The sequence below is a fragment of the Grampus griseus genome (assembly GCF_964374135.1).
Source record: "Grampus griseus genome assembly, chromosome: 18".
Taxonomy (NCBI): domain Eukaryota; kingdom Metazoa; phylum Chordata; class Mammalia; order Artiodactyla; family Delphinidae; genus Grampus; species Grampus griseus.
In genome coordinates this window covers 55,220,858-55,248,828 of record NC_139012.1, presented here as the reverse complement: position 1 = coordinate 55,248,828, position 27,971 = coordinate 55,220,858, and the positions used below count along the sequence as shown (strand labels likewise).

General features: G+C 40.0%; 1 protein-coding gene across 5 annotated transcripts in view; it reads right to left on the bottom strand.

The window, feature by feature from the left end:
• Nucleotides 1–6,061: 6,061 nt before the first annotated feature.
• NAA16 (N-alpha-acetyltransferase 16, NatA auxiliary subunit) overlaps nt 6,062–27,971 on the bottom strand; it is an 80,836-nt gene continuing 58,926 nt past the window's right edge. For 3 of the 5 annotated variants that reach the window (XM_082675699.1, XM_082675700.1, XM_082675703.1), the window contains 5 exons: nt 26,931–27,039; nt 26,408–26,506; nt 25,922–26,065; nt 23,715–23,812; nt 21,259–22,852 (listed from right to left, as the gene is read on the bottom strand). In XM_082675699.1, the coding sequence (XP_082531825.1) occupies nt 22,655–22,852; nt 23,715–23,812; nt 25,922–26,065; nt 26,408–26,506; nt 26,931–27,039 (648 nt within the window). In that variant the 3' untranslated portion in view covers nt 21,259–22,654. Of the gene's footprint in view, nt 6,152–21,258; nt 22,853–23,714; nt 23,813–25,921; nt 26,066–26,407; nt 26,507–26,930; nt 27,040–27,971 lie in introns of those variants that run through there. The other 2 variants (XM_082675702.1, XM_082675701.1) reach the window with 2 other exon arrangements.

Genomic DNA, 27,971 nt, shown 5'->3' with positions numbered 1-27,971 from the left:
TGCTGCATTTTCTCTTCTCCTGTTTGGTGTCTATCTTTTCAGTCTGTTTTCCTTAGGCATACATTGGTGTATATATTTTAAATAAGATCATACGTTATACCCTGTTTGTTACCAGTAATCGTATGATCAGTTTCCATGTCAAATATGTTTTCTCATTATTTTAATAGATGTGTTGGTAAATTGCAATTTAATCAATTCCTCATTTTTAACATTTATATTGTTTTTACTTTTTCACTTTTATAGGGGATGCTTTGATGAATATTCTAGTAGCTATATCTTTAGGCTCATCCATGATTGCTTCCATAGAATTAATTCATACATGTTAAATTGCTGGGTCAAAAAACACATAGAATTCTAGGTCTTTTAGTATGTATTTTCACATTATCTAGATAAAGATTATACACAATAAGGTTATAGCTTCCTGCAGAAAATCCAAGGCAATATTATCACATCGATTTCCTTTAGATACTTCCCTACAGATCAATCTTCAGAAATATCAATATTTTGAGCCATTTTCCTGAATAAAAAATTATAAATAAAGTATCATGAGCTCACATTTTTACAATCTGATACAAAAGAAGTAACTACTCTCTGGAATGTCACCTTTACTAAACCAGTGCTCTCTGAGAGCACCTTACAATGTAGTGCCTGTTTCATAAAAGCACATTCATTTGATTTTGAGATCAGTATGTGAGGGGGCCTGGGGGCATTCCCATACTCTTTTGCGCTCTCATTCGCCCTAGCAATGCCGACTGAACACTTTGTTTTCAACCACAGGGTCTGGGCGCTCCATAGCTATACCATGCCTTTTAGATTAAATCTGATTTCTTCCTTCAAGTAGATGCTTTATTCTCATAGCCAACAGGTCACAGAGTTCAGAGAAAGAAGATCATGTTCTATAATGTTTATTAATGTCTTAAAACTATGTGCCTATCTATTCTGAGTCTGAAAGAAATCAAAGTTATTCTTACAGAAAGTCAGGTGCAGTGAATCAATCAACTAATTAATCATTGCTGAGTGCCAACAATGTGCAAGGCAGCAGAAGTCCTCCAACTCAGAGAATAAGCTTAAAATACATTGGTAAATATTCTTCTTTCATTTTGGTTGCTTTTTCTGGAATATTGGATGAATGTTTAAGTTTGCATTTTGTTTTTCTATATGTTATTTTTTCTTAGCCTGGAGGAAGACCATAGTAGCTAAGTTTTTAAAGTATCATATTTTTCCTCAAAAGATGCTTTTTAAATTGAGGAAATGGAGTGTCTTGCAATATGAATATTGGTTTTATGTGTTTCCTCTTCTGTGAAATGTCTTTTGCCTATTTTTCTATTGGGTTATTGTCCTTTGCTTATTGATTTGTAGAAGTTCTTAAAATATTCTTTTTTTTTTTTTTTTTTGCGGTACGCGGGCCTCTCACTGTTGTGGCCTCTCCCGTTGCCGAGCACAGGCTCTGGACGCGCAGGCTCAGCGGCCATGGCTCACGGGCCCAGTCGCTCCGCAGCATGTGGGATCTTCCTGGACCGGGGCACGAACGCGTGTCCTCTGCATCGGCAGGCGGACTCTCAACCACTGTGCCACCAGGGAAGTCCCTTAAAATATTCTTGATAGAGATTCTTTGTTATATATGATACATCTTCTCTATTTGTAGTTTACCTTTTCACCTTCTTTAACATGTCTTTTAATACTAGTTTTTAATTTCAATATAGTCAAAGTCATCACACTTACTTGATAATGGGCTTTTTTGGGTCCAGTGTTTAAGAAATCCTTCCCTACACTCCAGATCTAAAGATATTCACTCATATTTTTTTCCTGAAAGTTTTAAAGTTTTGCTTTTGATATTTGAATCCTTAATCCATCTGGAGTTGATTTGCATGTCTGATGTGAGATAGGAATCTGATTTATTTTTCATATGGATAATCATTTTTTTCCTGTTCCATTTATTGAATTCCTTATAAATAATCCAGGAAACGCAAATCAAGACCATAAAGAGAGATACCAATTTACATCCATTTAGTTGGCAAAAATTGAGAAGTCTGCCAGTACCAAGTGCTGAAGAGGATAGATCAATAGGATGGTGAGAGTATAAACTGTTACAACTGCTTTGGAAAACTGTCTGGCTTTATACTGCAAAGTTGAACATTCATACATCCTACAATGGACCCACATTCCATTCATAGGTATAAACCGAGGACGACTCCAGCAGGTATGCACTGGGAGAGAAAACCACTTATGAGAATGCTCATTAGAGCAAGAAATGTGAAAGCCTAAACTCCATTATCCAGGAGGCCAGATAAATAAATGCTGGTATAGTCAAACAATGAAATACTACACCGCAGTGAAGATGAATGAATCACTGCAAACCACAACTCTTAGTGATAGAAAACTAAATGGGAAAAAAAGTCCCAGAAGACTATATACAGCATAATATCCTTTTTATAAAAGTCAAGAAGAGTTGAAACTAATCATTAACTTCTTTGCGTGCATCTATGTGTGATAAAAAATAATTTAAATCGAGAATGAATAAAAATACAAGATTCAGAATTGTGGCTATACACGTGGAAGAGGCAGGGGGATGGGCCAGGACAGGGCACGGAGGAGGTGGAAGTTTTTGTCAGTGTGTTAGTTCGCTGACTTCATAGTGAGATCATGGGTGGTCGTTATATTATTTTATTTTATTTTTTTAAAGGTAACTTTCTAAAATTATTTATTTATGGCTGTGTTGGGTCTTCATTGCTGCCCGAGGGTTTTCTCTAGTTGCAGCGAGCGGGGGCTACTCTTCGTGGCAGAGCCCGGGTGGGCTCTAAGCTCATGGGCTTCAGTAGTTGTGGCACACAGGCTAAGTAGTTGTGGCTCGTGAGCTCTGGAGCGCAGGCTCAGTAGTTGTGGCGCATGAGCTTAGTTGCTCCGTGACATGTGGGATCTTCCCAGACCAGGGATCGAACCCGTGTCCCCTGCATTGGCAGGCGGATTCTTAACCACTGTGCCACCAGAGAAGTCCCGGTCGTTATATTATTAACAAATAAACACACAAATAGATAAAATAAAAGAGGGCCAAGCATGGACCAGTGATGAGAGTAGGAGAGAAAAACCAGCACAGAACCTTTGAGGAATGAGCTGGCCTAAGGTGTGAAGTGATGACACTCAAAACGAAGGTCTAAAAGCTGTTTGAGGGAATTCTCTGGTGGTCCAGTTGTTAGGACTCTGCCTTTCACTGCCAAGGGCCTGGGTTCAATCCCTGTTCGGGGAACCAGGATCCCACAAGCCGTGCTGCGCAGCCAGGAAAAAAAAAGGTATTTGATGTAAGTAACAGTTAAGTATTACTAAATCAAAACTCCTCACCTTAGTAATTTTTTCACTAGATCCTGATTAGGTATTAGTTTATATATGCAGGCTGCCTAAATTCCATGTCATTTCGGGTCTGTTTGGATCACAGTGAAAAAAATAAATTCTCTAGGGAGAGACTGGATAGAAAGAGAAGCAAGTTGACTAAGAAAACCTTTAGTTCTTCCAAGCACTCCCTGAGAACTTACAAAATCAGATGTTGGTGACAAGAAATAATAACAATACAAATAAAATGGAGTGCTGGGGTTATTTCAAAGCTGAGTCTCTGTAGATAAGAGCTTACTAAAGACAAATCAGAAAATGGGACATCAATTTATCAGCAGGATCTTTTTGTGCTTCAATTTCTTTAAATCTTAGTCTAAACGGGAGGTTACCCTACTGTTGTTCTAAAACTCCAACTCAACAAATATTCGTCGAGTTCCTAAAATATGTAGGCACTGTGCTTGGATCTAGGAATAAAACAATGAACAAAGAAGACAATAGCCATGGAGCTATTGATAAACAATGTTTAGCAAAATAAATATATTTCTGTTTTTATTTAAAGAACTGGATCATACATGATATCTTTCATGAAGCTTTACTTGTCTTTATCCAAAACATATCCAGTAGAATTGATGACCCCTCTGTCCCCACTAGACCTCACAGCGCTTCCTTTATAGTATTCGTCATGCGGACTTACAATCATTTGCATACATGTCTGCAGTAGATGTCTGTTACTTGTTTTCTGTCCAGGACCTTTTCTTCTCAGGAACTCCTTTCTCCACTTTCTAAGGCTGTCAGTTACATGCCTCCGCATCCCCAATCCATGGGGAAGTACAAGATGCAGGCTGGCCACAGAGAGAAGGTGGGTCTGTGACCCAAGTAGAACCTTTTCTTGAGGATTTGGATCCTGGAAGAGAAGAATCTGTTTCTCCTCCTAAAATCACTAGTACTAATATGGATGCCTAGAGCTTTGCCTCCATGGGAAAATCTAAGAACACAGAGGAGAACAGAATTGTGAGATGGAGAGAGAGACTGAATCCTGATGACACTTTTTAAAAAATATTTATTTATTTATTTGGTTGTGCCGGGTCTTAGTTGCAGCAGGCGGGCTCCTTAGTTGTGGCCCACAGGCTCCTTAGTTGCGGCTTGGGGACTCCTTAGTTGCGGCATGCATGCAGGATCTAGTTCCCTGGCCAGGGATTGAACCCAGGCCCCCTGCATTGGGAGCATGGAGTCTTAACCACTGGACCACCAGGGAAGCCCCCTGATGATATTCTTTAAGCCTGAACCAGCAGTACCTGCAACCCATTATCCCAGTTAAAAAAACCAATATATTGGGCTTCCCTGGTGGCGCAGTGGTTGAGAATCCGCCTGCCGATGCAGGGGACACGGGTTCGTTCCCCAGTCTGTGAAGATCCCACATGCCGCGGAGCAGCTGGGCCTATGAGCCATGGCTGCTGAGTCTGCGCATCCGGAGCCTGTGCTCCGCAAGGGGAGAGGCCACAACAGTGAGAGGCCCGTGTACCGCAAAACAAAACAAAACAAAACACAAAGAACCAATATATTGACTTTTAACTTAAGCTCATTAGGTTAGTTTTTTGTCACTTAAAACTAGGAAATCCCAACCAATAATGTGTATGTCTCCTCCCAGACTGTCAGCTTCTAGGAGTACCTATGAGCAAGGGCCTAACTGGCACCTAAACTGACCTGGTGGTAATGGCTGACAGGCTGACACGGCAGGCAAATGCCTAGATAAAATTGTTCAGCGTCTAGAGCAGGTGTGTGTAACCCTAGGCCCATGAACTCCTAGTTGGATCCATGAGTGGATGTGTATATGTGGATTTTTCAGGTAAGAAAGTTAATACTGGTCATCCATCAGATGCTCAAAAGAATCCCAAACCCAGAAAGTTCAGGAACTCGCACTGTTTAAAGGCTGTGCCTCGCAAACTCAGCCTGGTTTCAGTGACAGCAGTCATCACATCTGGATACACGCAGCCAAGGGGAGAGAGAGCTTTGGTCGAACTTTCCTTCGAGTCTAGAGAATGCAAAAGCTTGCTGTATTCCAAGTGCCGTCATGCCATGTTTGTGTCGTTTGTACCTTTTTGTGTGTGAGGATGCTTTCTGGTCTGCTCTTCTAGATCCAGAGGGATATAGCTGGGAAATGTAAGGTAAGAAGAGAAATCCAACCCCCTTCGACCACAGCCCTCACTTCATATCACATAACTGACAGAACCCCTCCTGCACTCCCTCCCAATCCCGGGGATCCCTTGAGCACTGACCACACCTAATCCTGTTATTAATCTCTAGATCCATTCTTTTTCTTTTTATTGTGGGAAAATACACATAACATACAATTTACCATCCTAACCATGTTTAAGTGTACTGTTCAGCGGCGTTAAGTCCACTCACATTGTTGTGCTACCATCACTACCATCCATCCCCAGAACTTTTTCATCATCCCAAACTGAAACTCTGTGCCCATTAAACACTAACTCCCCAATCACCTCTCCCCCCAGCCCTAGGAAGCTCTATTCCACTTTCTGTCTCTATGAACTTGACTAATTTAGGTACCTCATATAAGTAAAATCATACAATATTTGTCCTTTTATGTCTGGCTTTTTTCACTTCACAGAATGTCCTCAAGGTTCAGCCATGGGGTAGCATCTAGCTTACATTCTGAGTCACCTGTGGACCACAGTGACTTAGCTTCCCGAACCTGCCTCTTCACGGCTGACACATAGGCTGGCTCTCAGAGAGCCGGACCGAATGCTGAGCCAGATGCTGTGAATCTTCACTTCCCCGGCACAAATAAGCCTCTCTCAGGGGCTTCCTGGGGAAAACAGATGGGAGAGATTATTATCCCAGGCCCATGAGGTCTCCAAGCATTGCCATAATCATTCATATGGATTTTCTTGATGTTTTTCTTTTTTTAGTGAGGTATAATTGGTCTATAACATTATATTAGTTTGTACAACATAATGTACAAACTCACAATTGTACAACATAATGATTCAACATGTGTATATATTGCAAAATGATCACCACGATAAGTCTAGTTAACATCTGCTACCATACAATGTTACAGATTTTATTTTCTTGTGATGAAAACTTTTAAGATCTACTCTCTTAACAGTTTTCATTGATGTTTTTCAAAGATAAAAGACTGTCTTTGTGGGGAATTCCCTGGCAGTCCAGTGGTTAGGACTCCAAGCTTCCAATGCAGGGGGCACGGGTTCAGGGAACTAAGATCCCGTGGGCGCAGCCAAAAAAAAAAAAAAAAGACTATCTTTGTGCACCAAATATGCACATGAATAGAAAAGACTATCAGATCTTTCACTAGGAGAGGTTGGAGCAAGTTCTGGAGAATCTCTAGTGAGGAAGAGAGGGGATGCTAAGGAAGAATCAACCAGGACTGGTAGATAGTCGCAAAGCATCAGGTTTCTTCGTGGGAAAGCTGGGCTGGAGAACACAGTGGGACCTCCTTCTCCAAGCCCGCTTGACTGAGAGCAATCAGGCCTGTGGCTATAGTGAGGATGTGACTCTCCTCCCGGAGGCCCTACAACAAACATGAAGGTTGGAAGCACAAGACCTGCTCCACCTGAATACAGGCAGGGAGCTCCAAGAGGGGACAGTCAACTGCTCATGCTGCATGAGTGACTTTGACTGGTCAACCCACCCTATTGAGGATCCTGATCAAACTTAGCCAACAATAAATCACTCTCCTATTACGAAGCAGCCAGAAAAGGGATGAAGGGGGAGGCAGGAAGTGAAAGTATTGGGGATGGTCATTCCTCTCTGGGCGGAGGCAGGGATGAGGGGATAAGAGGAAAATAAATCCACCTTGCAAATTCCAGAAAAGCCAGCCTCACTGTGCCCGACAGCAACGGCCTTCAAACTGGACGTAGCAAAGTGAGTTGCTAGTTGATGAGCTCTCAGCAACTTTTAGGGAATTAATATTCAGATCCTCAACTTGAGTTTGTCTTCTTTCTTAAAATTGTTCTGCCAGGGCTTCCCTGGTGGCGCAGTGGTTGAGAGTCCGCCTGCCGATGCAGCGGACACGGGTTCGTTCCCCGGTCCGGGAAGATCCCACATGCCGCGGCGCGGCTAGGCCCGTGAGCCATGGCCGCTGAGCCTGCGCGTCCGGAGCCTGTGCTCCGCAACTGGAGAGGCCACAGCAGTGAGAGACCCGCGTACTGCAAAAAAAAAAATTGTTCTGCCAGAGAAGCAGTGTGGTCAAACTATTACACTGGTGCTGTATTTCTACCTCCCTGTTCTCAATAGTGCTTCTCCCACGTAGGAAAAGTGTTAGGGTTAGGGTTAGGGTTGGGGTTAGGGTTGGGAACTCGATCTCTCGCTCATCTGAATCTTCCAATGGTGCATTGCCACTCGGTATAAAAATCTCCAGGCATCCAACAAAGGGCAATTTAAAATAGTGGTGTTGATGAGAAAATGAGTAACTCTAAAGGAACGTCTTAGGTTGGTATATTAGTTTCGCATGGTTGCCATAACAAGCATTTCCACAAACTTGGCGGCTTTTGCAAAAATAGAAATTTATTTGCTTACAGTTCTGGAGGCCAGATGTCCAAATTCAAGATGTCAGCCGGGACCAGCTCCCTCCTAAGGAAAAATAATCCTTCCTTGCCTCTTCCAGCTTTTGGTGGCTCCAGGCATTCCTTGGCTTGTGGCTGCATCCCTCAGTATCTGCCTCTGTCTTCATGTGGCCTTCTCTGTCTTTGTGTCTCCTCGTCTTTCTCTTATAAGGACACTTGTCTTCGGATTTAAGGCCCCTCTTCTGGGGTAGTCCAGCATGATCTCATTTTACAATTCTTAATTATATTTGCAAAGACTGTTTTTCCAAATAAGGCCATATTCACAGGTTACAGGAGTTAGGATGTATCCATATCCGTATCTTTTCGGGGGCCACAATTCAACCTACTGCAGCTGGGTTACCCCAGAAGCATTGCCAAGATCAAGACCTGAGTGCAAATTCTTTTTTAGGGAGGTGATCCCAGGAAGCGTCAGCAGGAGAGTGGGAAATGATTGATGGGGAAGAGAAGGAAGCCAATACAGAGTACCTTAATGAGTTACCATTGTGAGGAACAGGGGTTCACTTCCATAGAGAGCCCTGGGGAGATGGTGTAGAACACACCTCAGGGTTCTGAGTCAGGGAAGCTGTAGTATTCATGCTCAGAATCTCGTTTGTCATTGACTGAAGGCTGTCCCCAAGGGTATTAACTCCCTGATGCTTATCTCCTTGAACACTCAGGTAAAGTGAAAGCTTTCAAAGGATTATTCGTATATGTATTTGAATGCTTAGTGCATGTACTGAAATGCTAAGTGCCTCGGGGATGTGGGTGGGGTATTGATAGCATCTGCTACTGAGCAAGTCAGGTAGTTTTTATTTCATTGCTTCTATCAAAATTGAAGAAGGAGCTACTAGAGTTGTCCACCGACAGGTCATTTAAAATAATATTTAATGGAAGATCACTGAGTGATTTTTGGCATAAAACCGAGAAGAATTTCAAAAAATTGACTGACATTAGTATACAAATTACTTCCAGACTCCTCTGCACATTTATTTGAACAAAGTTAGTTACTATATATGGGGATTAAGTAGGAATATGTGATATTCATCAATATATAATATTTATCACATCAATTTATAATATTTATCACAATATATGTGATAAATATATTTATTTATCACATATATATTAATATATAATATTTAACACATGAATTAAAAGTTTAAAAGGCCAATAAAATTTTACTTTATGTTGTATACTTATGAAATTACATAGCGTACTTAACTTGTTTTTTGTTTTTTTTTTTTTTTGCGGTACGCGGGCCTCCCACTGTTGTGGACTCTCCCGTTGCGGAGCACAGGCTCCGGACGCGCAGGCCCAGCGGCCATGGCTCACGGGCCCAGCCGCTCCACGGCATGTGGGATCTTCCTGGACCGGGGCACGAACCCGTGTCCCTTGCATCGGCAGGCGGACTCCCAACCACTGCGCCACCAGGGTAAGCCCCTTAAAACTTGTTTTTAATACACTTAAAACCCTATGGTCACTGCATATTTTAACATTTCAATTTACATAGGTATTTTTGTTTTGGAGAATTAAGGTGCTGTGATCAATAAAAAATGGACAATTTGGAATGGAAACATAGGTTTAAAGGGAAAAAAGAATGATGGAAAATGTCCTGCTGTTAATATAGTGCTTGTTCTTTTTTTTTTTAATGGATGATGGATGGATACATTTAAGGGATGAATTTAGATACTGCTGGATATGGGTAAAAGAGTGACATGATGATTTTATTCTAAAATGTAAGTCTTGGGCTTCCCTGGTGGCTCAGTGGTTAAGAATCCACCTGCCAATTCAGGGCACATGGGTTCGAGCCCTGGTCCGGGAAGATCCCACATGCCGCCCTGAGCAACTAAGCCCGTGCGCCACAACTACTAAGCCTGCACTCTAAAGCGCGCGAGCCACAACTACTGAGCCCGCGCACCACAACAACTGAAGCCTGCGCCCCTAGAGCCTGTGCTCCGCAACGAGAAGCCACCGCAATGAGAAGCCCGCGCACCGCAACGAAGAGCAGTCCCCGCTCACCGCAACTAGAGAAAGCCCACACGCAGCAAGGAAGACCCAACACAGCCCAAAATAAATAAATAAAATAAATAATAATAAAATAAAATGTAAGTATTTATGGAACCCAGGAAATAACATCCTTTGCAATTCCATATGCTTACAATGAAAAATTTTAGAAGTCACTCTAAACTTCCTTTAGGAAACATTAACTAATCTCTAAATCTGAATCACAGATTCCTTGAAAAGAGGGTCTGATTGGCCCAATGTGTATCAGACACCTACCCCTGGTAGAATCAGTTGTGGTCAGTGAGGTGGGGTCACACAGACTTTCTGTCCACTCGGTAGGGGCTGTGAGGGGTTGGGTAGCATGTAGCTAGATGGTTCTCGGAGAAGAGGGTGGCACCCAAGAAAGCTTGACTACTTAATAAAGGTTTTTACTTAATATGCAAGTGAACCCCAGCAAACTGATTTTTACGCTGAATCCATTTTTTAAAATATATCTTTTGAGGGAATAGACGGTGGTCACTCAGAAATACATTGGCACCAACTCTCCAGAAAATCTCTAGGCACTGATTTTCAGAGACAGTTGAGGGTGCTGTCCATGCAGCCAGGCCCTACTAGCTCTGTTTGTCTCCATTGTAGGATGAGAAGTAGATCAGGCTCTTTGTTCATGGATGGAAACACTCAGAACATGAAATATCACATAAACCTCCCTCGTAACATAAATTTCCTTCCTTCTTCCAGGCAGTGGTCCAACATGTATTTTAGGTTCCTTCTTTAGCATCTGTCAGTGTCTCTACCTCTTATTCCATAAGCCAACCTATATTTTGCCCTTATATTTTTAATCAGGTTGAGTAATGCAGCTACTAGTTTAGACCAAAATTGGATTGATTTGCTTGTGACTATGAATAACACAACAGGGAATAAAAAGGAAACATGTACAGACAGTGTGTCTCTGGAGAGGTACACGAGATTCTCTGAGGAACCGGAGGCTCCAGGTCAGTGTTTCCCAGCATTTTGGACATTTCTGTACTCTCTTCATGAACTTCACTCTATCGCTTACTTGTACTTTTTTAAAAAAATAGCTGTATTGAATTGCACACTCACCATTTAGAGTATACAATTCAGTGTTTTTTAGTATATTCACAGAGTTGTGCAACCATCACCATCGACTAATTTTAGAACATTTTCATCCTCCACAGAAGAAAGTCCAGACCCACTAGCATTATCTCCCCATTCCTCCCCCTCCACCGGCCCCTACCTGCAAGTACACTTCCCAGCCCTAAGAAACCATGAATTGATATGGCTCTATGGACCTGCCTATTCTGGACATTTCATGTATATGGAATCATATAATTTGTGGCTGGCTTTTTTCACTCATATAATGTTTTCAAGATTCATCCATGTTTTAGCATGAATTAGTACTTCAATCCTTTTTATTGTCAAATAATATTCCATTATATAGATATATCTCTGTATTAGTCAGGGTTCTCCAGAGAAACAGAATCAACAGGATGTGTGTATATGTATATAGAGAGATTTTAAACAATTTTTATTTTATATTGGACTATAATTGATTTACAATGGTGTGTTAGTTTCAGTATGTATACATACATTTATTCTTTTTCAAGTTCTTTTCCCATTTAGCTTATTACAGAATTTTGAGCAGAGTTCCCTGTGCTATAGAGTAGGTCCCTGTTCGTTATCTATTTTATATATAATAGTGTGTATATGTCAATCCCAAACTCCCAATTTATCCCCGCCCCCACTACCTTTCCCCTTTGGTAACCATAAGTTTTTTTCTAAGTCTGTGAGTCTGTTTCTGTTTTGTAAATAAGTTCATTTGTATCATTTTTTTTTAGATTCCACATATAAGCGATATCATATGATATTTGTCTTTCTCTGTCTGACTTACTTCACTTAGTATGGTAATCTCCACGTCCATCCATGTTGCTGCAAATGGCATTATTTCATTCTTTTAATGGCTAAGTAATATTCTATTGTATATATGCACCATATCCTCTTTACCCATTCATCTGTCAATGGACATTTAGGTTGCTTCCATGTCTTGGCTATTGTAAACAGTGCTGCAATGATCATTGGGGTGCATGTACCCTTTTGAACCATGGTTTTCTCCAAATACATGCCCAAGAGTGGGATTGCTGGATCATATGGTAGCTCTATATTTAGTTTTTTAAGGAACCTCCATACTGTTCTCCATAGTGGCTGTACCAATTCACATTCCCACCAACAGTGAAGGAGGGTTCTCTTTTCTCCACACCTGAGAGAGATTTATTTTCAAGCAGTTGGCTCATATGATTCTGGAAGCTTGGCAAGTCCAAAATCTCATGGAGTAGGCTAACAGGCTGTAGCCCCAGGAAAGAGCTGCAGTTCAAGTCCAAAGGCAGTCTGTGGGCAGAATTCCTTCTTGCTCGGGGAGGTCAGTCTTTTATCCTCTTTGGGCTTTCAGTGGATTGGATGAGGCCCACCCTGCATAATCTGCTTTACCCAAAGTCTATAAATTTAATGTTAATCTCATCTCCAAAATACCTACACAGAAACATCCAGAATAATCTTTGATCAAATATCTGGGTACAATGGCCCGGCCACGTAACCATATCAAATCAACCATCACAACTACGTTTTATTTATACGTGCACTGGGTGATGGAAATTTGTGCTGATTCCATTTTTCAGTTATCATGATGCTGTCATGAACATTCATGTACAAATTTTTGTGTGGACACGTTTTCATTTATCTAGGAGTGAAATTACTGAACTAAACGACAATTCTATGTTTTACATTTTGAGGAACTGCCAAAACGTTTTCCGAAGCAGCTATACCATTTTATAGTCTAACCAGCAATGTATGAGGGTTCCAGTTTCTCCATAACTTTGCTAATACTTGTCATTATCTGTCTTTTTCAATATAGCCTTTCTAGCAGTTGTGAAGTAGTATCTCATTTCCATTTTCCTGATGACTGATGATATCAGACCTCTTTTCATATGCTTGTTGATTGGTCTTTTGTATATATTCCTTGGAGAAATATTTATTCAGATCCTTTGCCCATTTGTTAACTGGGTTATTTCTCTTTTTATTATTAAGTTATGAGTTCTCTATATATTTGGAATACAGGTCCCATATTTGATATATAATTTGCAAATATTGTCTCCCATTCTGTGGGTTGTCTCTTCATTTTCTTGATGGTTTCATTTGTAGCATAAAACTTTTTACTTTTGCTGAAGTCTAATTTATTCGTTATTTTTCTTTTATTGCTTATGTTTTTGGCTTCAGATTAAAAAAACATCACCTAATCTAAGGTTTCAAAATTTACTTCTATGTTTTCTTCTAAGAGTTTCATAATTTTAGCTCAAATAGATGTGTCTAATTTTGATTTAATTTTTGTGTGTGGTGTGAGGAAGGGATTTTAACATCATTCTTTTGCATGTGGCTACCTAGTTGACCCAGCACTTGAACTTTTGCTTTTATTACCTAACTTTTCCTGAAATCAATTCATTTTTTGATGAATTGATTTCAGGAAAATAAACAAATTATTTTAAAACGTTATAGCACTACCGTAAGTGTAAAGCTACTATTATTTGCCAGGGGAACATAAATATAAATATAAATATAAATATAAATACTAAGAAAACAAAACAACCCTATAAAATGTTAGAGATACAGATAACTGCTAAAGGCCTCCTTTCTTTGTTATCAATAAAAAGGGAAATCAGTGAGTATTAGAGAGTTATTAGGGATATACCAGCACCAAATGGAGATGTTCCAAGTTAGAAGGATAAAAAGAAGGAATTAAAAAGGAAACATTTGTCTCACTGAGTGATTTGGGGTGAATCGGGGCGTCCTGATGAGTGAACAAATAGGGAATTCCCTATGCCCCCTAAGTGTGGGTCCCGCCCGGTAGGAAACCCTTCTCTGTATCACTAGCATCAACAGTAATGGAAAGAATCTGGGCTGACGGGGGAGCCCACTGTGGATTTGATGGCAGGCTCATCACTTATCACCTGATTCTGGGCAAGTTACTCAGCCTTTCAGAACACTGTTTGCTAAGCTGTCCCTTCCGAAAGGGTCGTCTGAGGATTTAATATTGAGGTATATGGAAGGCAGTTCAACAGAGGGTAGGCACAAAGAAATGTGAGTGCCCTCTCGCCACTTCCAGAAAAACAGAGAATCCAATACCCAAGCAGGGTTTCCCAAAATGTGGGATGCTAGTGACATGGGAATCTCTCTGGAGAGGAGATTCCATTGCACACAGTTGGGGGACTGCTCTCATAGACCTGCCTTGGGTCTCTATGGCTTCTGTCACTTCTGTTTTGACAGACTGGCCTTGGTGAATTTTCCATTCCTGAAGACACATCCTCTGACAACCGCTCCCAAGGTCCTCTCAAGGCTCGGGGAATTTGGTTTTATGAATGACAGGAGAAAAAAGCTAAAAACATGGAGAATCCAAACACACTGCCAACAGAAAATATTTAGCTTTGAAATGGTAAACTCCTTAATTAACGTTAAAAGTCCATTCTAGAGGCTGGCCAATGAAGGTAATTACAAACGAACATATGCATAAAAGTCTTCGGAGTGTAATCCTCCAGGTTACAAATATCAACTATTTAGTCAGATTTTGTTAACTGATTTTCATGTTGTGAAAAAAGTCTAAATATATGATGGCATTTAACAAGACAGTAAAAAAGAAAATGTTCTGTATCTTGACCTGACTGGTGGTTAGACACACACACACACACACACACACGTGTGTGTATGTATGTATATGTGTGTGTGCATGTGTATCCATCATATTGCACCCTTAAAATTTGTGTTATCTCTCAATAAAAAATAAATATAAGAAATTACTATAAAAAAAACACACTGCCAAAAATTCAACCTTCCTAAAGACAGTAGCAGCATCCACGGTCTGTGCCACTCGCATCCTCTTCCCAAACGCTGGTGACAAATACTAAGAAGCAGAAACAAGATATCCAGGCTACCTGTGGGCTGCAGAAAGGAGGGCTGGAAAATCCCAGCTGAGAATAACCAGTTCCTGAAAAACCACAAGCTCTTTCCTGCCATGAAGAGTTACTGAGCCCTTCCCTCTGGACTGCGCCAGGCAAGGTGGGGTACAGATGAGACAGGGGATACAGGATCCCATACCTAGAACCTCTCTGCCCAGGCGGGGAGATGAACCACACAGGAAGGGGTCCCAAGGTGTGACATCTAATCTGAGTCCAGGGGAAGGATGGAGAAATAGTGGCCGGAGAAGGAAAGAAAGCATATATTCCAGAAGACCAATGGGTGGAGAGGCTGGAGAGCTAAGATGCACAGTGGGGTGGAGGGTGGGCCTGAGGGGGAGAAGGCAGAATGGAAACAGATATCAGAAACTTGGTGTTCTTTCTTTAAAACAATCAATTCCATCCCACCCTCCATTAGGTCCTGTATTTCCGATTCAGGTTGGCAGATGAAATCCTGACCCTAGCCTTGAGCCTATATACTCTCCTAGCTGGCAGTTGTTAATTAAGAAAGGTACCGACAGACCAGAGAAGCTGTTGATGGAGGTAGACGACATGCTCACCAGAGCGGTTTAAAACTGGTCAGAAAAACCTGGGGGCTGAGAACACTCAGGAGAAACTCCTACCTGCTCGTCTTTCTGGAGTCTTGACTGGAAAGTGTACAGTCGTAACCGTCCTGTTGTACAGTTTACATCCATGAAGGTAGGTACCCTTACAAGATTGCCTCTGACAAATCCCTTTGGAAGCATGTGGCCTTTTAAAGTTTACTGTTCTCTCCTGTATTGTGTAAGCGTTTTGCTTTTTGGTTTTTTTTGAGCTAGAGTTGATTTACAATGTTGTGTTAGTTTCAGGTGTACAGCAAAGTGATTTAGTTACATATATCTAGTCTGAGTTCAGGGGAAGGAGATATATATATATATTTTTCAGATTCTTTTCCACTAGAGGTTATTACAAGATATTGAATATAGTTCCCTGTGCTATACAGTTTTTGTTGTTTATCTATTTTATATATAATGTATCTGTTAATCCCAAACTCCTAATTTATCCCTCCCCCTCCACTTCCCCTTTGGTAACCATGAGACTGTTATCTATGTCTGTGAGTCTGTTTTGTAAATAAGTTCATTTGTATTATTTTTTTAGATTCCATAAATAAGTGATATGATATTTGTCTTTGTCTGACTTACTTCGCTTAGTATGATAATCTCTAGGTCCATCCATGTTGCTGCAAATGACATTATCTCATCCTTTCCTGTGTTGTAGAAACTTTAATCTCAAAACATTTCATGTGAGGTGGCAATGGTATGGTGGTTATAGAAGAGAGAAAAACCAGAGAAAGGACGGCATTACTAGAATCATACTGTTCCATAAATGGGTTGGGGGAGATAGAGGAACAGATGAAATCATAATGGCAGCCGCTGGGGCCAAGTCAAGTGGACATGGACCCCTTTTCTCAACCCTTCCCCAATTCATTTCACTCAGTTGAACCTGGGTGATGGGTACATGGTTTTTTTTTATCCTATTCTCTCTACTTTTTTGTATATTTGAAAATTTCCATAATAAAGAATTTTAAAATTGCCTAATTGATTATCATGTAGCCGGATGTATCAAATTATATTTAAAATGTATTTAAGAGGTATTTGTTGCTCCCAAAGTATTTCAAGTTTAAATTACTTTGTTCAACTGAAGACCCTGATGGGATGGATGATGAATAGATAGATTAATAAACAGATGGAGGGATGCATGGTCAAACTGCTGCTAAAATAAAGACTTGGTCTCCAGAGCCCTGGCCACAGCATCAGAGTGCACTTACCCGCCCAGTTCTAACGTACTAACCCTTGCTGATTCCATCTTTGATTTTCCTTCTAAAGCCAGCTCTCTGTATCAAGACAGATAGACAAGATCCTTTTCTCTCCCCCTTCAATTTCATTTAGGCTCCTTCTGGGTCACTGACATCTCTGAAAAATGTGAAGTGGTGACCTCAAGATGAATGGCTCCAGGGCCTGTTACCAAATCCCCCAACAACCTATTTTCAAACAACAGGCTTAAATTATATCCTAAATGTGGGTGTTTCCTGTTATTTTTAAATTTTTATTTATTTTATTTATCTTTGGCTGCGTTGGGTCTTCGTCGCTGCACATGGGCTTTCTCTAATTGTGGTGAGCGGGGGCTACTCTTTGTTGCCATGCGCGGGCTTCTCACTGTGGTGGCTTCTCTTGTTGCAGAGCACGGGCTCTAGACATGCGGGCTTCAGTAGTTGTGGCATGTGGGCTCAGTAGTTGTGGCTCGCGGGCTCTAGAGCACAGGCTCAGTAGTTGTGGCGCACAGGCTTAGTTGCTCCGCGGCATGTGGGATCTTCCCAGATCAGGGATCGAACCCGTGTTCCCTGCATTGGCAGGCGGATTCTTAACCACTGCACAGGCAGGGAAGTCCCGTTGCTTTTGCCATTATTAAGATTTCCTGCTCTTCTTCCCCATCCTGACTGCTTTTCCTTTGGGAAATTAATAGAGGTCTTGCATGCACTCAATCACTGGTTGACCCCCCATTTGCTGAACTCCTATTGTGTGCTACTAAAAATTAGCAACACGGAACCTGCCATGGATTTTTTTTGTGGGTCTATGAGGATTTACTGTTAACACAATTGCTTATATGAGGATAGTGGGGTTTTCAAACTCTTTGGGGTACACTTTCCAGTGGCGTGCTGGAGCTGGCTCATCCAGGCTCCAAAGAGCCTACTGTGGCTTCTCTTCCCAACTTCCCAACTCTGTATTCAGGGACGCTAAAACGGGCAGCTTGAAAACAGCCATAAGAGGAGTATTTGCACCACAACACCAGCACATTCTCCAAATCAGGGCTTTCTCCCCTCTCCCCCTCAAACTCAGAGCCATTTATTAAGCATCTTCCAGGACCCAACAGACTTTTTGCATGTATTACTCCATTTTCTCTCTACACTAGTCCTTAATGTAAACAATTTACTCACGAGAAAAGCCAAACAAAACCACTAACTGCAGGACAAGACTGAGTGAAAGCTGCAGCCCAGTTCTTATGACTCCAAAGCAGGGGCTCTTCCCCCGACACCCCACACTCCCCCCTGCCACCTCCTCCCCAGCCACCCTTCCAACTGTAATTGGCTCTCCTTCTCTACTTCTCATCTTTTCCCTTCACTTTTGCCAACCAGATTTTAAGGACAAGAAATAACAAAACAGAAGATGAAGTGGAAACAAGGCAGGCTATGGCTTTCTAAAAATATAATTTTTTTAAAGTAAATAACAAAAGTAGCATATAACCTAGAGAGTAGCACTTGTTATAGGCTCCATTATTCATAAGGACCCTCACAGGCTAGCCTGGGGGGTTTCATAATATGTATTGAAAAGGGTGGATATGGGCAGTGGTAATAGTTACTCGAAAGACCAGTAGGGGTCTTCTCTGGTGGCACAGTGGTTAATAATCCACCTGCCAATGCAGGGGACATGGGTTCGAGCCCCGGTCCGGGAAGATCCTACATCCCACGGAGCAACTAAGCCCGTGTGCCACAACTTCTGAGCCTGTGCTCTAGAGCCCACGAGCCACAACTACTGAGCCCGTGCACAAATACTGAGCCTGCACGCCACAACTACTGAAGCCCACGCGCCTAGAGCCTGTGCTGCGCAACGAGAGAAGCCACAGCAATGAGAAGCCCATGCACCGCAAGAGTAGCCCCTGCTCACCGCAACTAGAGAAAGCCCGTGCACAGCAACGAAGACCCAACGCAGCCAAAAAAATTTAATAAATAAATAAATAAATAAGACCAGTAGGATATTAGAAATGAAAAAAAGAATTATTAGCAATAGATTATTTATATTCCAAACAACAGAGACCATAGATAAAGGAGACCGGAAACTCAGAGCCTTGGGATTTTTAATCTCTCTCCATATATCTCTGAATTTGGTTTCTTTCTCTTTTTTCATTATCTGAGTACCCAGGTGCTGTGAAAAATATGAAGATGACCTGTTAGAACCCGCAAGTTGAATTTTCCAGGCTGGTTCCAATTTTAAATAATTACGTATTGTATCAAAACCGTAAATTTGTTACCTAAAGTCATTGAATATTTATCTTTTCATAATCCTTTTCCTATAACCATTCACAATTTTTAATATGATTTATGAGGTTTAGCCTGGGTCTTTGGTTCAGGAAACACAGCCACTGTATTGGGGACAGTCCTGATCCAGGGCATTTGTGGACTGTTGGAAGAGCTGGCTGTAGTTTCCGATTCAAGTTGGGTGAGCTTTGAAGAAGCAATTTCTTCTTTGGGCTCAAACAAACTACCTTGCAGAGGAATAAAAAAGAGATTCAAACATTTACTGAACTAAAGCAAACAGCTCCCATTTACAGACTGTTGCACAGCAGAGGCAGGCTATTACCGACAAGGTACAGTGGGGAAATGACTTGCCCAAAGTCATCCAGCTTGAAGAGCATCAACAACCAACTTGAAAGGCAATGCCCGTCTTCCTCCAAAACCTGTGTTCTTTCCTCAATGCCCTGGTCTCAGATCATGTGCTGGGAAGAGATCTGTGAAGAACTAGGAAGATGTTCCTAAATAAAGCAATGAATGGTCTCCTTGATCCTCCTGCTACTTCCCTCCAGCACAGCCACCCCATGGTCTGCAAACCCCTCACCTCCTATCTTATCAGCTCCCAGGACAGAGCGTCTCAACATCAAAATTAGTTCCTTAAAGGAAGCTTTAAAAAAATGTCCGACGGGCTTCCCTGGTGGCGCAGTGGTTGAGAGTCCGCCTGCCGATGCAGGTGACCCGGGTTCGTGCCCCGGTCCAGGAAGATCCTACATGCCGCTCAGCCATGGCCGCTGAGCCTGTGTGTCCGGAGCCTGTGCTCCGCAACAGGAGAGGCCACGACAGTGAGAGGCCCGAGTACCGCACACACACAAAAAAGACATGCCCAGAATAAAAAAGCCAAATTCTGAAGTTATCCCACTGTCACTTGAATCTTTGTCTTTTCCTATCTGTTCTGATAAACTTGGCAAGATCAACAAAGGACTTTTTGTGTTGAGACTAGAGGCTTCACTTAGTACTTGGTTCTCAGATGCCTCTCCTTTAGGTTTATCATTATTCTCTTTTAGCTTTCCAAAACTAAAAGTTGGGGGTAGGCTGGAGGTAGGGGATGGAGGGACATGATACAAAACCCTGCCTCTTATCTAAAAAAGATCCCTAGCACATCCCAGGTTTACAATGTTTATACTCAAAGTGGCATGGGAGTAGGTAGGAGAATAGATACAACCTCTATACACAGAGGAATATACTACTGGATCTCACTAATCCCAGTGTCACTCTTTATCCTGCCTTCCATACCTTAAACCTAACTTCTCACATCTCCACTGTACCCACCCTATATATTTCAGAAACTCCAAATGATCCGAATGAAATATTTTTTTTTATTTTTTTTATTTTTTTTTTATTTTTTTCTGCGTACACGGGCCTCTCACTGTTGTGGCCTCTCCCGTTGCGGAACACAGGCTCCGGACGCTCAGGCTCAGCGGCCATGGCTCAGGGCCCAGCCGCTCCGCGGCATGTGGGATCCTCCCGGACCGGGGCACGAACCCGTGTCCCCTGCATCGGCAGGCGAACTCTCAACCACTGCACCACCAGGGAAGCCCTGAAATACTTTTTAAAGACTGCTGTTGAAAGCACAATTTCCACATTAATTATGATTAACTGGCATCTTTTATAGAAATGGCATCTTGCTAAAAGTAACATGACAAATTACATGTTTTCCAGGATATTCAGTAACAAGATAGCCTAGTTCTATTATTATTAAAACTCTGAAAAGAAGCCAAGCTGCTGTGGCACTAGAATATATTGGTAGTTGGTTATTTTTTTAAAATAAACTTGTAAAAACTAAGATAATTAAGTTTTTACTCCATCAAAGAAAAAACATTTTGCAAAAATATTGTGACAGGGCTTCTCTGGTGGCACAGTGGTTGAGAGTCCGTCTGCCAATGCAGGGGACACGGGTTCGAGCCCTGGTCTGGGAAGACCCCACATGCCGCGGAGCAACTAGGCCCGTGAGCCACAACTACTGAGCCTGCGCATCTGGAGCTTGTGCTCTGCAACAAGAGAGGCCACGATAGTGAGAGACTCGCGCACCACGATGAAGAGTGGCCCTGGCTTGCCGCAACTAGAGAAAGCCCTCGCACAGAAACGAAGACCCAACACAGCCAAAAATAAATAAATAAATAATAATAAAGAAAATAAAGGAATTCCTTAAAAAAATATTTTGATAGTGTGAAACAACACAAACACAAATAAGCAAATGTGTACAAAATAATTTATTATAGCATTACATAGGTTGGCATTATTTTACAGTAAGTTTTTTTCTCTCAACAATTATGAATCTAAATATTAGCTCAGAGTGAAGGAAAACCATTTTAATTAATTGTTTCTCTAAATAAAATCTCCCCTTTTGAATTTATATTTGCCTTTAAAAGGAAGTATTAATGTTACAGACATTTATACAGTTCTGAAAGAAACATATTCAATGATTCTATTACTGTTTTCTGTACAAGATAGAACAAAAGCTACTACCCCCCCCAAAAAATATTGCTCAACAATACTATATTTTAATAGTTAAACTAGCTGATAGTTTAAATTCTCATTTTGCTGATATAAAAATGTATTTAATAGTCAATGCATGGCTATAAGAGTAAGAATATCTCATTGTAATTTGTATTTTACCCTATTATGCTCCCTTGAAGCCCTCATGTACAAACTACTTGGTAACGCAAAGCAATTTAGCCAAGAAAGCATAACTCTTGCCTGGGGGTCTTTGAGACTGATCTAGATACGCAACCAATTTACCAGTGAACTTCCATGATTAAGAGGCAAACAGATCCCCATATTCTGAATCATCAATATAAAACTGGAGTACCCCTGTTCAACAGAAAATAGCATTTTCACGGCTATTAAAAAGGAAAACGGTAAATCACACAAAAAGTAAGGTGGACAAAAGCTCAAACTGAAGTAAATTTTAAATAAATATCTGTCAAAAGGAGTTCCATATCACTTCTGACATATAGTTAACACTTTAATATTGATATGCTTTAATAAAAAGCAAACAAACAATAACAAAACAAACCAATAAGGGATCAAAACATAAGATTCTGAAACGAAACCCAGATCTAAAAAAAATAATACAGCAGAGCTGTATGCAACTTAGGTTAATTAAGAAATTATAGTTATGATACGAAGTGACAGCACCAATCACAATGCTGATAATTCCAAAGTTTAAGAAAGCTGTACAAGTATATAACAGGCAATTTTAAGAGCTTTTAATGTAAATTGGCATAGATGGATAAAGAATAAAATAAGCTTACAGCATACTCCATTTAAAAATTCTATCCAATATAGTTGATCTTTGAACAAAAGCAAGAGTTAGGTGCACTGACCCTCCCTCCAAGCAGTCAAAAATCCACACTTAACATACAGGTGGCCCTCTGTATAAGCAGTCCTTCCCTATCTGAGGTTCTGCATCCCTGGATTCAACCAACTGAATATCGCATAGTACTGTAGTATCTCCTATTGAAAAAATCCACATATAAGTGGACCCTCGAAATTCAAACGCATGTTGTTCAAGGGTCAACTGTACTTCATTTCATATCTATGTTAACGTACAAGCTGGAAAAGAAACCCTGATCTGAATTCAACTTTGAGTTTTACAGAAGTCAACTTTCTACGGGATTTCAAATTTCACTTGCCAAGACATCACAGTTAGCTGTGTGGTTTAGAGCTGCGCTATGACCGCCGACTTCGCTCCCAGCAGGCAGGAAAGCAGAAGTAAAAGGAAGCAGGTTATGACAGGCCATCCTGTATTCTTCATACTGAGAATTACAGTTCCCAAAGCTGCCATCAAGCAGTGCCTCAGAAACCTTTATTAAAGTCTATTTAAACAAGGGAAAAATAAAAATTATTTTTTTTAAAAAACTCTGGTTAATAACTACTTTAATCAAAAGATGCAATTTGTTAATTAAGCAAGAGAAAACCAACAATGCCACACTCTAAAATAACTTCTTGCTATCTATAATAAGTAATCACCACAAAAAAAATAATATTTAAAAAATCAATTCTACAAAACCTTAAAAAAGCAATAAGGAACTTGCCTGCTGGTGCAGTGGTTAAGAATCCACCTGCCAATGCAGGGGACACAGGTTTGATCCCTGGTCCGGGAAGATCCCACATGCTGCAGAGCAACTAAGCCCATGCACCACAACTACTGAGCCCAAGCACCACAACTACTGAAGCCTGCGTGCTCTAGGGCCCATGCTCCGCAACAAGAGAAGCCACTGCAATGAGAAGCCTGCACACCACAATGAAGAGCAGCCCGCGCCCAGCAATGAAGACCCAACAGTCAAAAAAAAAAAAAAAGGGGGGGAGGGTGATAGAATTCTAATACTTAAAAAAAGTGAGTCTCTGAAACTGTGACCACTGAAAGTGTCCTTTATTAATAACAATAGTTCCCATTTACTGAGTGCTTATTATATGCCAAGCACTTCACAGTTTACTGTTTCAGTTAACACCAACTCTGAGATAGACAGTATTTTCATCCTCACTTTATAAATGAGGAAAAGGAAGCTAAGAAAGGTAACTTGCCTAACATGACACAGCTCATAATTGGTAGAAGAGCTGAGATCCAAATCTACACATAACTCCGAAGGGCCACTCAAGAATTATGTTGTAAAGATATGTTTTGTTAGATCACTCAGTATCCACAATCTCTGGGAATCAGTGTGTGAAAACTCTTACCTTTACATTTTTATCTTTTATGGTTTCATCCAGTCTAGTGGCAATAGCAATTGCTTTCTCTTGCCTTGACTTGTCCAGAAAATACATCATTTTAGCACCTGAAATACCAAGACATTACAAAATGAGTGCATTCCTATGTCTTACATTTGAGTTGATTTATACTTATCCGTGACTTAAAACATGGTTCCAGAGACTTCCCTGGTGGCACAGTGGTTAAGAATCCACCTGCCAATGCAGGGGAGACGGGTTCGATCTCTGGTCCGGGAAGATCCCACATGCCGCGGAGCAACTAAGCCTGTGCGTCACAACTACCGAGCCTGCGCTCTAGAGCCCACGAGCCACAACTACTGAGCCCACGTGCCACAACTACTGAAGCCCGCACACCTAGAGCCCGTACTCCACAACAAGAGAAGCCACCGCAATGAGAAGCCCGTGCACTGCAACGAAGAGTAGCCCCCGCTCGCCGCAACTAGAGAAAGCCCACGCGCAGCAGTGAAGACCCAACACAGCAAAAATAAATAAATAAATTAATTTTTTTAAAAAAGAGAGCAGTGTGACAGACGGACAACAGGAAAATGTTTGCATATTCACGAAGAAAATAATTTTTAAAGCTGTTTTAAAGTAAAATCCAGTTTATATTCCCCCTATAAATTACATGGTCCATGTTCTATGCTCATTTTTCTATTGGGCTTTTATTAATTTATATTTCTATTGTTAATTTATAAGAGTAGTATGTATATTATCAGCTTTTAATTAGTTACATATCTAATGTATTTTTCCCACTTGGCCTTCTGACTTTATGGCTTTTTTTTTTTAATGTGGCAAAAATTATCTTTTCCTTAGAATTTCATATGATGTTTAGAAAGGCATGTCCCATTATTATAATAAAGAAATGTCTCCCTCCATTATTCTGTGTTCTTGAAGAGAAATTCTTATTTGCCCTTACTACCAAGAAGTGCTGTAGTTTTTCACAGGAATTAACTTTTTTTCCATAGATATCACAACCAAGCGGTATCCCTTTACAACAAGAAAGCTCAGGTTAAAATATTTAAAGTAGGAGCATAGTTAATTATATTATGTACTCCATTCATCTTGTCCCCAACTGCTTTTCCGCAATCTTTTTCCAGCTTCCATTTTGCCATCTTGTCATTTTATGAATTTGTATATGCTGCCTAAAATCCTTCCTGTAACAAGACAGGATACAGTAAATCCTCAAAACACAAAATACGGGGACTTCCCTGGCGGTCCAGTGGTTAAGACTCCACGCTTCCACTGCAGGGGGCGCGGGGAACTAAGATCCCACATGCATGCCATGAGGTGCGGCCAAAAAGTGAAAAAGAAAACAGACAAACCCACAAACACAAAATGCATACAGTAATAAAAAATACAAGAAAAAATAAGTGTCACATAACCTCAACATCCAAAGTCAACCATTAAAGCTTTGATGCTTCTTTTCAGCTTTTATGCCATGTGTATTTTTACATAGCTGAGATTATATGTTAATTCTGCATATATATTACAAAAGTACCCCTGTTATTACAAATCTTTTGAATAAATATTACTTTACATGACTACCTGTCATTTTATATGAACCTACCTACTACTGTTTTCCCTATTACTGGACATCATTAAATATGTTTCCAGTCTTTTCCCCATCCTTACACAGAGCATTCCAGTTAATATCTTTGCCCTTAAAGCTCTTTCTTTGCTTTGGATTATTTCTTTAAAATTATTTACACAAATATGTGTGACTACAGCAAAAGGCACAGTTGTAATGAAGCTCTTGGTAAGAATGACAAATTGTTTTCCTACATGGCCAGGGCAATTCACACCTGCAGCAGTAAAATACAAGAGTGCTTATATACCACATCTTTCCCATACTTTAGTCTCCTTTTCCCACACAAAAATAATCTTTCCTTTTAGGTGGTAGGTTAGGTTGTTTATTTGAGACTTTTCTTGTTTCTTTTGAGGAAGGCCTGTATCACTATGAACTTCCCTCTAAGAACTAAGCTTTTGCTGCATCCCACAGATTTTGTATGGTTGTGTTTAAAAATAATCTTTCCTAATTTGAAAGATCAAAATGGTATTGTGTTCATTTCTTTTTCTCTGATAGTTAGTGAGGTTGATAATCTTTCCAAACTTTTCTTTTTTCGTCACATTCTAACTTTTTCCCATAAACATTTTAACCCTGGGAACTAAATACGAACCTGAAAGTAGATGCTGAAGAGAGGTAGCATTATGTTTGAGAAAATCCTCATTAAAACTTTCCAAATCCTTGTTAACAAATATTTTCTGCATTTCTTGAGACAGAACTTTGCTCACAACGTCTGGAAGATTACTATGATTAGACACTATAAAAAGAGAACATGTGAAGTTTATAAAATTTTTGGTCTGTACTTTGAAACAAAATCAATTGAAATACATTTATATTTATTATTAAACTTGATATATTTTACATAATAAAAATAGTATTATTCCTTTGGAATATAAATACATTCTAGCTTAAAATGCACTAATTTCTAACATATCTTTGCTAGCATGTTCATTTTATAGATAAATCTCCATTTAAATACTATAAATATTATACTTTTATTGCTTTACATTGTTACAAATCTCTTTAATGTCCAGCTTAATGGAAGACAGCTGAACTGTTATATTTACTTTTACATAAATATTACCTTTTTTATACTTACCAGATTTAGAAAATTTAATTAAACATTCATGTAACCATGGGTTATTCCTGTTGATGGCAAAAGCTCGTTTGACAGACTGCAGCATTAACAGAAACTTTCCTATGTCAGAAAAAATTACAAAAGTAACAGCATCAATATTTATGTATGTTTTTTCTTCACTTTATTTTAGCCTCACTTAAAATCCAGTAACAAAGTGTTACCTTTCCTGTAACATTCAAAAGCAAAATTCAAAGCTGCCTTTGGTTATCAAAGATAATATTATTTTCTAAAGAAATGCTTGAAAAATCATGAAGGACTGATTCAGGTAAACAACTTGTATGACTATTCAAATTATTCATTTGATCATAATATTCTAATTTATTACTCAGTAAAGTTTTGAGTAGCAAAGGAAAAAGGAATTAAGAGCCTTTGTGGAAGGCTGAAATGAAACTCTAAGAAACAAAAATAGATCTAATTCACAAAGATTCTATTGAATATGGCCACCAATAAAATCAAGGATTAAAATCTGAATTCAAACTATTACCTTTTCTAAAATATATTTCAAATGCTAATAGATGAGTGTCAATGTTATCAGCAACAAGGTTCTTAAGAGGTATAAGAAACTTGATAGCTTCTTCTAATGGATTTTCTATCTATTTTGAAACAGAAAGAAAAATTATTGTATTTAAAAAGCAGTTACACAAGTCAAATTTCCCCCAAAATTTTATATTAATACATAGCTGAAGTAATTTAGACAGTTCTCTTCATATAACCAAGTAAGCAAGAAAAAATTTTAAAACTATCAACTATAAACAAATAGTCAATACTTTTCAAAAACAGAAATAGTTCTATTGCTTTTCTGATTATAAAATCAAGATAATTTTATAAAAATCAAAAAAAATACAGGAAATTATTCCACAGACTTGATTTGATGAAATGGTACTACAAGTACCATTATACTACAAGTACCATTATGCTACCAAGCCCCTTAAACTACAAACATTTAAAGGAGGCAAATATAATTGCACTACATAGTTGAAAAAAAGGACAAGTTTAAAATACTTATACTAGATTCATAGTGAATAAACCAGAAAGCTATTTCCCTAAATAGGAAATATTTCCCTAAATCTGGTTCCTAAGTAACTATTAACACTTTGAGAAAATCCTGGAGATAAGATGCTATTCTCTTTGCAGCTAAAACATTATCTAGCAAGGTATATGAAATGCTTCCATATTTAATTGTATTGCTGCTCTAACAAATTACCAAAAATTTACTGTATTAACACAAATTTATTATCCTGTAGTTCTGTACGTTAAAAGTCCAACATGGGTCTCACTGGGCTTAAAATCAAAGTGTCAACAGGACTGCATTTCCTTTTGGAGGCTTTAAGGGAGAGTATGTTTCAATGCCTTTTTCCAGCTTCTCAAGGATGCCCACACCCTCTGGCTTGTGGCTCCCACCCCACCCCCTTCAAAGCAACAACAGAGGATTGAGTCCTTTTCCCACCACTCAGCCCTCCTCTCCTGCTTCCCTCCCCCACGTTTAAGGCCCCTGGTGATTAATTACATTGGGCTCTTAGCTGGA